Source organism: Culex pipiens, chromosome 3 (assembly GCF_016801865.2).
Source record: "Culex pipiens pallens isolate TS chromosome 3, TS_CPP_V2, whole genome shotgun sequence".
Taxonomy (NCBI): domain Eukaryota; kingdom Metazoa; phylum Arthropoda; class Insecta; order Diptera; family Culicidae; genus Culex; species Culex pipiens.
The window spans coordinates 157,813,037-157,825,770 of record NC_068939.1 but is presented as its reverse complement, the minus strand read 5'-3'; the positions used below and the strand labels follow the sequence as shown (position 1 = coordinate 157,825,770).

The window sequence follows — 12,734 nt, the reverse complement described above, 5'->3', positions numbered from 1 at the left end:
AAATCTTTTAAATAAAAATATCTCATAACAGTAGCGTGTTGTTTTCTTTCAGTGTTTTTTTTTGGAAAGCCCATCAAATTTCCTACAAGTTTGTCTTTGACCACTTTTTGATACGATGCAACGGCTTTGAGATACAGAAAAATTTAAATTCCGAAATACAAATAAATATCGAATTGAAACTGGCTCCATATACACAAACATGGCTTACATAAGCGTCGGATAACATGTCTAGAAAGTTTCATTAAAATTGGAGATCGTCCGGTATAACCAATTCCCTATTTGGCATGGAATTGCTCTATATCAATGATTATTTGAAAATTAGTTGCTACTTTAGATATTTTTTGTCAATTTCAAATGTTTTCAGCACGACACTTTGATTTATTTTTATTTACATACAAAATAAGCATATTGCGTTCCAAGTAGTAGATTGATGTAATAGTTGATAATTTATTAGTAGAGTTATACTGTTAATTTTACAAATGTAATAAAAAAATATTTTTTTTCGATGAGTACTGATAGTGAACCTTTATTTTCCTATAAAAAAAATGATCTACTTAAAACCTCCAAGATATTCGCTATCGGGCAAAAAGATTACGGTGTTTATATTTTTTTAGAAAGAGTTTGATAAAATTTGTTCAAATTTGATTTGAAAGAATACATAAATACAAGCAAAAAGAGACAGCAAAGAATTATTTTAATATATTTAAATTTTCGACTACACAGCCAAAATTGTTTACTATTTTATGAGTTATGACACTATAGTATAGTGTATACAAACATTGACAAGAGAGGATTAACAGATTATCATTCAGTGATCTTAGTAAAATAACACAATAAGAGCTTTCCAATCACAATAAAAATGCTTCGAAAACATATCTTGAACCAAAAAATAAAGAATGTCAACGCAGTGCACGCGATTCAATGAATAAATTTAAAAAAATGGGAATTAACTTAAATTATAACAAATATTGAACATAAATTATATTAAATATTTTGACAACTCCGACTCCAGCTCCGACTCCGGGTCTATCAGAAATTTACGACTCCAGCTCCGACTCCGACTCCAGCTCATACAATTTAGCCGACTCCGACTCCGACTCCGACTCCAGCTAATCGAGTTTTGACGACTCCGACTCCGACTCCGACTCCAAGTCCCCAAAAAGACCCGACTCCACCGACTCCGGCTCCGACTCCGACTCCGACTCCACAGCCCTGAAAAAAACAATCCCAGAGAACTGCTCACCTGCTTAGCCGGGACCGCCACCTCTTGGACCACCGAAGCTTGTTCTACCTCGGCCGTCGCTACCGCCGCCACCACTTCTGCAGCCTTCTTCTGTTCCTCCAAGGCTGCCTTCTTGGTCTTTGGCTTAGGCTTGGCGGCCGCCACCGTGGGGTTCTTCCTCGCCGGCGATGACTTCTGTTCTGTTGCGACTCCTCCTTGCTGCCCATCATTATCATTTTTGCTTTCGGGCCGTTTCGCCTTAGATTTTGCTCCACCGTTCGACGGCCCTGCTTTGACATCTTCTTTAGTGGTGGCGGTGACGGCGGGGTTGGTGGCCGGGTTCGAAGGCGTCGCCTGGGCCGTGACTGGGGTTTTGTTTTTCGCACCTCCCGCCGCTTCCTCACGCGCAACGTCTTGCTTAGGGGAATCATCCTTTGTCTTTGGCGGAGGTCTTTTCTTGCTGGGGATCGCCGTGGAGACCACGGCTGGTGGCTCCACCGGCTTCTGAACTTCGCTAGAACCTGCAGGCGCTACTGGTTTTGCCGGCGGACCACCACCCAAATCCGAATACTTGAGCTGACTCACGGTGGCACGCGACTTGGTCTTGACCATCTCGCTGATTGACGGATTGCACTCGACGGTGGCCGTGTCGATTTGATTGATGGCTCGGTCCGTAATGCCCAAATTCTTTAGCTCCTTTTGGATCTTTTTGGGAGCCGCTGCCGCGGCAGGGGTCTTCTTACCCCCGGCGGCAATTGTGACCTTTTTCGACTTAACCTCATTTTTAGGCGTTGACTTGGGTGCGGGTTTAGGCTTTGTCGTGACAACAGCCGTTCCGGAGGAAGTGGCTTCCTGTGTGGTGGCCTTCGGAGAAGGGCTGTCTTTGGCCTTTAACTGGAGTCGTTTGAGTGGCTTTTTTAGGGCGGTGGCCTGCGTGGAACCGCTAGGAGTGGGCGTTGCGGAAGTTGAAGCGGTGCTTGTAGCAGCAGCGGAAGTGGCGACCGGTTTCTTCTCAGAAGGCGTTGCTGTTGTTGGTGGTGCGCCTGCTACGGCGGAAGCAGCAGCCGCCGCGGCTGCCTGCTGTTTTTTGGTTTTCATGCGATGATCTGGAACAAGATGTAGAGAGAAAATATTTAATGTAATACAAGTTTTAATGCAAAAATGTCACATATTCTTCTTTTCCTTCGCTTGTTAAAAATAAACACGATTTTTGAATGCAACATTAAAAATAATGCAAGATTTTCTTTTCCATATTCTAAATATAGTGTTGATTTTTTTTAAGTATTTGAGTATATTTCAACCTTTGTGCATGTTTTAATCTTACCAACAAAAACGAAAATATATTAACAATTTGAACCAGCATTTACAACAAATTCCTTAGCAATTTCTTCTTTTTTTATCGGCTGAATTTTTTTTGAGTCCCTTTGACCATAAATCTAGATTAAATTTTCAAAACAACCTATCCCTCATGGGTTTCCTATGCAGATAGGGCCTTTTGAAAATTTAATCGAGAAATCATTAGTTTATCCATTCAAATCTACATACAATTTTGATTGCTGTCCATACAACAATGTTATAAAAATATTTAAAAATCGTTACGATGAAAACTTTTTTTGTTGTTCAATTTTGTAACTTTGGCAAAATGGGAAGAAAATTCTTGAAAAAAGGTGCAGTCCGAAAGAAAAAAGCAATCGCCTTTTCATTTTTTACATAAAACTATATTGCAAAAAATAATGATTTGTTGATGTTTTTAATTAATGAAATGTTCATCTTTTAGTTTATAGCACCAGATCATAATAGTTTAAACAGAAATAAATCCAAAGCCAGGAAGCTTGAGTCTGTTGTAGAACGTCAAACATAGTTTTCCCGAATTATTTATTTCAATAATTTTATTATTACATTCTTTTAGAGAAAAAAATATTCAAGAAGTTTGTCGAATTTTAACTAAACTTATAGAGTTTTCCCGGAATGACAGCCGAATTCCAGAGTTTTTCCCAGATTGCATCTTTAAAAGTAAATTAATAATTTAAACCATATTTATTCCCAAAAGCCACTTGTTTTTGTAGAATAGAATACAAAAGGCTGTTACAAGTATTTATCAGAGTTTTAGGCTTTTCTCCAAAACATAAATACATTGATAATCCTCTTATGAATATCTTGTATAGTCGATGTCTATTGATCATGATCATGTTTTCTAATTATAATATTTTTAATGATCATTTTTGTTCATTTAAAATCAAATTGGGACACATTTTTCCAAATAAAATGCCTACCACGGGTTGTTTCATGTATTCTGATGAACTTGGCAATCTTTAGTATTGCTGTTATCATTTTATAATTTATTTTGATTATTCTAGACTATATGCTAAAAACTAAAAAAACAAAACAATTATATTTGACTACTCTTGACTAGAGCTAATAATATTTTTTCAGGAAAAAAATCTTTATCGAACACCCCTTCCAAAATAAAGTATTTTTTTGTTTTTAATCCTTCCTTTTTTCATCTTTTTTGTTTTGAGTTTTTCTCACTTTCTTTAACTACTGAATACATTTCATGAAAGTAACAATTGAAAAACTTTTAATTATTTTCCTTTTTGATGTATATCCAAATAAAATTCAAACCCCGAGTTTTGTCAACTTTTTTCCGCAGGACAAATTTTCTAAATAGGAGAAATATTCGTATTTTTGGCATGTTAAAAATTCCATCAAATTTGCCGAATTTCGCTATTTCAACAAAAAAAAAATGAAAAAAATGTTGAAAAAACATGCTTGCTCACTTTCTATTGAGATATTTATCACTCGATTTCAGCTGAAAGCGCCTTAAAAAGCTCTATTTGTACGTTAAATGTCAAGCTTAACTTGTACTGCGAAGGGAAATTTCAACAATAAATAAATTGGTATAATTGAATCAACTGGAAAACCTCCATTTTTGGTTTCTTTTCCAAATTTATGATTTTACAACTTCTCTAAGATTAAATTAAATATTACAAGGTTACTGAACTTTTTCAAGACTTTTCTTCTCTTTTTTTTCATTATCTTGTTATAATAATTTCAGGTAACCATTTGTTCACAATATGTTGGACTGCACTTCATGAACATTGATTTAGTCGCTTATATGACTGTGCGGAATGCATTCTACTCGATTGGTTAATGTAGAAACCAAAAAAATCAAAAAAGAATTACATAAAAACATCAGCTAACTGGTTTGACTAAAGTAAACGTATTATATATGTTAGGTAAAAGCAATATTTTTTTTATTTTTTTTAGGATTAGGCCAATGCTATTTTTGTATCCCCTCCCTTATTTTTTTTAATCAGGGGGCAAAAATAACTTTTGCAAAAAGAGAAATAATTTTTGAGACAAAACTTGTACGTGCGATTGTTAACTATTTGGAAAACATTGTATTCGGTTTATTTCTGCTTTTATTATCAAATAAGAGCTGTTCACAAAATAAAATTTTAAAGAGCACAGATCAGAAAATGATGTGAAAAATCATTGATATTTTGCCAATTTTTGACGGAGGCATAATTGTAATAATGAATGAAGCATTTTGAGATAAATTTTGCTTCTGAAATTATTTTTTTGGCACCCATCCTTTTCCCTGGACCACGTCCAGAACCGAGAGCATATTCTCTAAATAACATTAGTTGTAGCTTATGAAATTTATTAGTGAAATTAAGATGTACCGTTCTAAGGAAATATCCATTAAAAAGAGAAATGGATATTTAAATATAATACCTTGAATATTTAAAAAAAATTAAAAAAAAACAAAAAGTACTTCAACATTTAAAACAAAATAGATTCGATACGATTCAACAAATGCTCAACACTTGAAGTAAAAAAAAATAAATATATGAAATGTGAACAATCCTTGATACCAGATGATAGTCCTTATTGCCATATAAAAGTCCTAAAAAAAAAAAAAAAAAAAAAAAAACGATCTGGAAAAGGGTGGTGAGTGCAGCAACACTATGCAAAATAAAAGATCAACAGAAACGGGATGGAATTTCAAATATGAACTCAGTCAGTCACTTACGTTGGTCTAACTAAATTTCTAGGGTGGTTGTAGATAATTTGAACATAAAATCATTTGTTAAAATTGTGTGTTCTGATAATTAAATAACATCGATTTGGGCAATCAAACAAATGCAAGTGCAGAAATCATGACCAACATTATCACAATAACAGAACACCCAAACACTAAATGGTACACCGCAGTTAACATATTTTCGGCTCTATCGCAGGAAGGAAGAGGTTCCATATTTTGTTTGCACCCCCAATAAGGGTCGAAGAGAGGGGGTGTGAAAACGTAATGTTTGCATAGCCAGAATAAATGTTTTATATCCGCAAATCCCACGCATTTACATAACGTACCTATACACATACAATAACACCCCCGCCGCACCCAGCCAGGATTGTCGATTGGGAGGGAAAATTGTTTCGTTCCTTCCGGATGGATGAAGGGGGAAATTTGTGGGGTGGAATGTGTTGTGGTTAGAACGAAACATTTAGTTTTGGAATTTTAGTGGCTTCGGTTAACCACGCGGAACGGGATTGAATTCTGAGCTCAATTTATTATGAACTGTTGAGTTTTTGTAACGTAACTGTTTTAGTTATTTGTAAATTTTTCTATTACAAAAAAAAAAGATTTCAAGCTTCGAATCGGATGATGACTTTCGCCCACCCAAGCTACATTCTCATAAAAATATAATTTCAATCATGCTTTGTTACCTTTAAAGCTTCCATAAATATGTATGAACCCTTAATCAACTAATACTAAGTTTGCATTACCATAGAAAGCTTTGCCGTGAATTGTTAATATTCATAGCACCTGTCGGAGATATGGTGGGTTGATGAATGATTTTAGAAATATTGTGAGTATAAATAAACGTGTCTGTTATACATTGTTAAATTAAATTAACAATTGATTAAAAATTGCATGGTCTCATTATCTATGTCAAACGACGTTTCGTAAGGGCGAAAAGAAAGAGAAGGCTTCCCTAATGATGGTGAGCGTAAGAGAGCCGCAAGCTCTCTCACGATTGTTGGTCAGTCTGTTGGATACTGCAGTGACGATCGGTTCGCAAAGCGCCTCGACTCAACTCGCTGGAAAAAATAAGAATACCTTCCAAAAGGTGCGACAATGGCGCAGGAGGAGGAAGTAGAACCAAGCGGTGAGTGTAATGGCCGGCAATTTCGGAAACAAGTTCGAAACTGTAGACGAAAACACGGTGTGAACGGCAGGAATAAATTGATTGTTGGCTGGTAATTTTTCGATGGGCCAAGTTTCCAACAGATTCCGTTCGATACCATTTGCTGTTCAAGGCGAGGCGAGGAGTTTCGAAAAAAAAAAGTGAAAAAGTGCGTTGGCCATGCGATGTGGCTGTGAGACAAAGCTTGCTTTGTTGTACACACCCGCATGCATGAGACGATCAGGAGAAAGAAATCACGTTGGCCATACGGTGTGTTTGTGAGGCGAAGCTGTAGTCGCTGGTCACACACACATTGAAACGTATGAGACGAATAAAGCTAAAGCAAAATGAATTGATTCATTGGACATGTGGTGTGGTGGTGAGACAAGTTGGTTTGTTGGACACTAACACATTGGTAATCATGAGATGAAATGAAAGAGTTGAAAATTTGGCGTAGTTGTGAGGCGAAATAAACATCGTTGGACACACACATGCAAAAGAAAGTTGGCCATGACATTGAGAAGCAAATTTGGAACGGGAGAACAGGAGAATTCAAAAGATTGAAGAACACATGGAAAGAGAGTGGCAAAAGAAATGTTGGGCCTAAGATGAGATTGACAGGTAATTTGACATATTAAGATCGGGACGAAGTGAGAAATTTATGATGCTGTATGCCATGCGAGAGCCTAGTTTGCTTAGTAGGAGCGAGACGAAATGAAAATTAATATTCTGTTGAGGCAAAATAGATTTCACTGGACTGGTTTTTTTTTTGTTGTTGTTGACTTCTGTGTTGTTGGACGACAAAATAAAAAAAAAAAAAAGACTCACACACATGAGGGTACTAAGGCAAAAGTTGAGTTCGCCATGAAACGTGCTTGAGCGTGAGAGATTCATTTGTTTTGTTGCGAGTGTGGCGAGCTGTGTGATTTGAGATATGGCGGGATGTGGTTGAGAGTAAGATGGCTTTGTAGAGAGAGGAGCAAAGCCAAGGGGAAAACCACTCTCATCAAAGAGCCCTGGGCACCATCGGGCACGCTCTCGGGCACCTTCAGGCACTTTCAGGCACCTTCAGGCACATGCTCGGGCACCTTTCATTTTGACTGTGACAGTTGGAAAATTCTGTCCCAAATATTTTTAGTTGTCAGACGAACTGTTTCTTGTTGCAAGTGCATTTTGTTTAATTAAAATTATTTGTGAGCTGTATTTTGTCATGAAATCCTTTTGTTGACACTGATATGGGAAGGAAAGTAATTTTAAATAATGACTTTATGTACAACAAACTCGTTTATTTGTAGATGTTGAAAACTCATTCTTTAGGATATATCGATTGAAGCTAAATTTCAAGAGAACAAATACGGCATGCAAGAGCTTCATTTTTATATTTAATAATATTTTGTTATGTATTTCAATAGTTCAGGAATAAAAGCAGTGGAATATGCTTCTGGTGAACTTTTTTAGGAAAACCGAAGAACAGAACGTGGTTTATCGTTTTTTTGAACTTCGATGTATGTTCATTCAAAAGGCTTGAATGTGATTGTTGTTGATTGCACCGGGCGTTTGTTTCAGATTAGTGATAATTGGAGTATTCATAATCGGACTTAACAAAAATGTGACGTGTAAAATCGTTGTTTCTAGAAGCACCTCAATATTCTTTTTATGCCTAATAAAAACTGTATTTTTTCATATTTCGTAAAATTTTATTGAATTGGTATCGATGATGTTAATTTTGTTAAAACACACAATAAACATGGTTTGATATTCGGCCACATGCAACAGCTCTTGAATCAGCTAGGGACATCGCCGAGATTTTTGAAAACAAGGGGAGCTGGGCGGGACCACTTCCAACAGAAGTTTAGTTTCCTCAGTGTTCGGTGACCCCTCTCGACTACAACCCTTGATCTCTCTTATCTCGTGGTGACGATTGCCGCAGCTCTTCGTGCTGAACTCGAGCTGGCGGCTGTGGAGAAAGCGAGAGGTCAAAGGTCATCACCGAGGATCGCAAGGATCGTGCCGCTGCAACGACATTAGGGGGAACGGTCCCCGTTTTAGCAGGACGCGCTTATCTCGAAGGCCCCACATTCATCATCCCTTCACTCTGTTTAGATTGGTTTACTACATTTTCTAATGGGTTCATTCCTAAAAGATAAAAGTTTCTGATCAAACTACATTCTATAGTTGATACAATGCATCTTACCAACAATCAAATGAGAAGACTCTGCAACAATAAATTGCATCCAGCAGAATAAAAATCTAAATTTACTCTGCAAAACCGAAAACTAAACGCTGACAGGATTGTGAAAACATTATAAACAAATATTGTAGCACGGTTGCTATGTACCGTCCTGTTTTTTTTTTCTTGGCTTCAGGGCTCACTCGGGCACCTTCGGGCACGTTTGGGCAACTTTAGGGCACAGCCTACTCAAGGGCAATGAGCAGAGTGGTTTTCCCCTTGAGCAAAGCGGAGGATTTGGGAAATTGAGAGGAGCAACTTTATTGGTTTATAGTGGAGCAAACTGGAAGATTTGATAATAGGATTGAGAGACTAGATTGTTTTGTTATGTTGTGCGACAAAAAAAAAAGCTTCACAGGCTCCAGTACTCACATGAGAGGATCAGAGCAAAAAGATTTGTCCATAAAACGTAATTAAATTTGTTTGGTTGTGAGCGGGACGAAATAAGAGTTTTGAAGTATGGTTTACCATGCGATGTAGAGGTTGGTTGAGTGCCAAGTTTGCTTTGTAAAGTGGGGCAAAGTGAGATATTTGAGATCTTGGTGTGTAACATAAGATACCAAGGAATTGAACAGTGGAAACTTCGGGTTACGGGTATCATTAAAAAAAAACAGATTTGTTTTATTGTTCTTCAGTACAGTACAGGTGAAGGCGAATGTCGGAGATATGGTGGGTTGATGAATGATTTTAGAAATATTGTGAGTATAAATAAACGTGTCTGTTATACATTGTTAAATTAAATTAACAATTGATTAAAAATTGCATGGTCTCATTATCTATGTCAAACGACGTTTCGTAAGGGCGAAAAGAAAGAGAAGGCTTCCCTAATGATGGTGAGCGTAAGAGAGCCGCAAGCTCTCTCACGATTGTTGGTCAGTCTGTTGGATACTGCAGTGACGATCGGTTCGCAAAGCGCCTCGACTCAACTCGCTGGAAAAAATAAGAATACCTTCCAAAAGGTGCGACAGCACCCACATTCTCATCACATATGAAGTGCTTGTCATCATTCTCTCAATTTCTGAGGTCCAGGGGTAGATCCATTGCTCAAATACGATGATAACGATATATACTACCCAATGTATGGATTTCGTTCTGCGATGCTAATGTAGTCACAGAAAAATGAACCTAATTGATTTATTTTTATTTTGATATAATTGCAAATGGATGAGGAGTAACCTTAGATGTTTTACAACTTTCTTAACGAATCTAACTTAAAATAATTGCACCCCAATAGTACGTCTTAAAATCTATGATCAAGTGAGTCGCTACTGTGAGCCAGGGCACATTTTGGTGGAAAGCACGGAAATGGATTCATCCAGTCGGCTAAGCCGATGACAATCGACAGCGCGTTTTATGATGGAATATGGAAGCTCACGTCCCCTTGAATAATACAGGAAAACAGGATTATTTTCCGTTTTGAAATTGGTTTTGAACTGAAGATGGTTAGATTTGATAAATTTTGGCTAAGAGTAATGTTTTTGCAATTCAATTATAAGAATCTTTTTTGTATTTTGTTAGAGTCTTGAGTGCTCAATTATTAAACCGTTACAATTTGTTTTAAAGTACCTGTAGCTTAACTTTGGTTGAGAGTTCGAGGGAGGTACCAGAAAAGAAAAACACATCTTGGTTTCAAATTAAAAAAAAAAACAAAAATATGAATCAAAAAGTATTACAAAATGCATTGAACATCCATAAATCTAAGCTTCTATCAAATATTTAGCAAAAACATCGATAAATTTATGATAATATTTATTTTCGTTAAGTTACACGTCTCTTCTCGAAATGTGTTTCAAAAAATGTAAATAAAAAAAAGCATTCAAAGTGCCGTTTTGATTCAAAAATAAATGTTAAATAATGTGACCGGCTCCGTGGCTTAATGGTTGCGGCTTCTGCCTCGAAAGCAGAAGTCGGTTCCCTTGAAATTTGGAATCAGGAATTTAACTTCGAATATGAACCTTTAAGAATCAGGTGGGATTCGAACTCACAACTTTGAATTGATGGTCAGGGACGCTAACCAGTCGGCCATCAAGGAGTTAATGCTCTAGAACTGAATTGATCCGTAGTGGCGAAATAATGTCACAAGGTATAACATATCAAACCATTATATAACTACTAACACCGTCTCAAAACAGCCCAGGGCCATCTCATATACTCATGAACTGGACGAGGGAGTCGTGGATTGCCTGGCCACCGAATTTTTAACAAGAATTCCTATTTTTACATACATACATATTTTTACATTTTACATACATACATACAAAAATAAATGTTAAACAATGCATTCTCAACAGCTTGCAACCGATTTTTTGAAATTGGAAATTTGAATTTTTAACAATAATTCCTATTTGTACCCAGTTTTTTTAGGGAAATTTTGATTTTGCATTGCCTAAGTAACATTCTTCTTTTCATTGAAAAAGGCTTTAAAAGAATATCTTAAAATTTTAAAACATATTCTACAGATTTTTATTGAGGTAGATGTTTGAATTTTTTCACACTTTATGATTGAAGATTGGTTTGAAAACAGCGCAAATTTATATTTTTCAGTATTTTTTTCTTATGATTTCTTTTGTCAAATTGTAGCTTTTAATTTTTATATTCATATCCTCTAATTTAATACATTTTAGTAAAAAATACTCAAATTGAACATATTATCAACAATCCTATCCATATGACGGAACCAATTCATTTCGCACATTTAAAATTTGAAATTTACATGAAATACTTGACTTTCAAAATTATTTTAAATGTTAAAAAAACAACATTAACACAAATTACTATTCTCTAAGAACTAATGTTAAAAATTCGGCCAAAATAAACCTTTCAACCCATTTTTGATCTTCAAAAAATTGGACGAGTTATGCCTTAAATGTTGATGAATACGATGAGTTTTGTGTTTTGGTTAAGGGAGCGTTCTTTTATTACGTAACGCATATTTTTTTTTATTTAACCCCCCCCCCCCTCTACACTCTCCCAACGTAAGAAATTATCCATACAAATTTTGAAAAAAAAGATGGAGCGTAACACAGCTTTCGACATCGCCTACCCACCAACTGCGTTACGTAATAAAAGAATGCTCCCTTATTTCATACGACTTTGAGGCTTGTACAAATTTTATTAAAAGTTTTTGTTCGTCAAAGGGAGCGACAGCAATTAATGCAAAAAAAAAACAGCCTTATTTTTACCATTTTGGAGCAAAAAGAATCACACAAAATATCAATGAATTTATGAAAATATTTTTTCCAAAAGTTTCATGTCTTTTCCGGTCATAAAATTATTATTTTTCAAAAAGTCTTAAACTGCCCGGAATGATTAAAAAAAACAAACATTATTATATGTATTTTAAACAGTTTACAACACCCAACCGGAGGTCGCATGATTGTGATACATGGCGGCATGAAAGAATATCAGAATCTGCATGAAATCTGTCCTCATGCATTTTTTGCGATATAGGGGTATGACATTTTTGCCCGTTACCGACAATTATCGACATTACCGACGGCAGATTGATTGTATTGCAGAAAAAAATGTTAACAGAACGAGGATTGAACCATCAACTTTTAGGTTGCTGATCCGACACGCTACCACCGCGCCATGGACGCTTGATGAATGATGAGGGACAGAGCGCAAACATAATGTTCTCTCTGGAGTGTTGCTCGGGGACGCGCCATCATTATATGTGTTGGTGAGAACTGCAGATCGCTGACGTGTTTACACGCGGGCAAAAATGATCTATGGGCTTGCTGCAAAAAATGTAATAAAATATAACATTTTCTGCAGCAAATCCACTGTTGCAGATTTTGAGATATATTTTTCCTTTGGGTGAACCAATTAACTGCCGCTCAAATCAAGTCCGTCCCATATGTAATTTCGTCAATTTTGAGATAATGATGCAGTTTGGTTCAAAATCATGTAAACTCTCAGAAAACCCAATAAAATTTAGTTCTATGTTCTAGGAAACCGGAGAAAATCCACTTTTTCGTGAAATTCTAACACGTAGCCTTATGGGCGGGACAAACATGACATGCGTTTTTCTCGGCTTGCTGTTTTAACATATGGGACGGACACGATTAGAGCGGCAGATAAACAAGTC

At 36.3% G+C, this 12,734-nt stretch overlaps 1 protein-coding gene across 2 annotated transcripts in view; it reads right to left on the bottom strand.

Annotated features, from left to right (window-relative positions):
• LOC120414967 (titin-like) overlaps positions 1 to 12,734 on the bottom strand; it is a 297,990-nt gene that overhangs the window by 260,085 nt on the left and 25,171 nt on the right. For both annotated transcript variants that reach the window (XM_039576302.2, XM_039576309.2), the window contains exon 2: positions 1,244 to 2,328. In XM_039576302.2, the coding sequence (XP_039432236.1) occupies positions 1,244 to 2,320 (1,077 nt within the window). In that variant the 5' untranslated portion in view covers positions 2,321 to 2,328. The remainder of the gene's footprint in view (positions 1 to 1,243; positions 2,329 to 12,734) is intronic.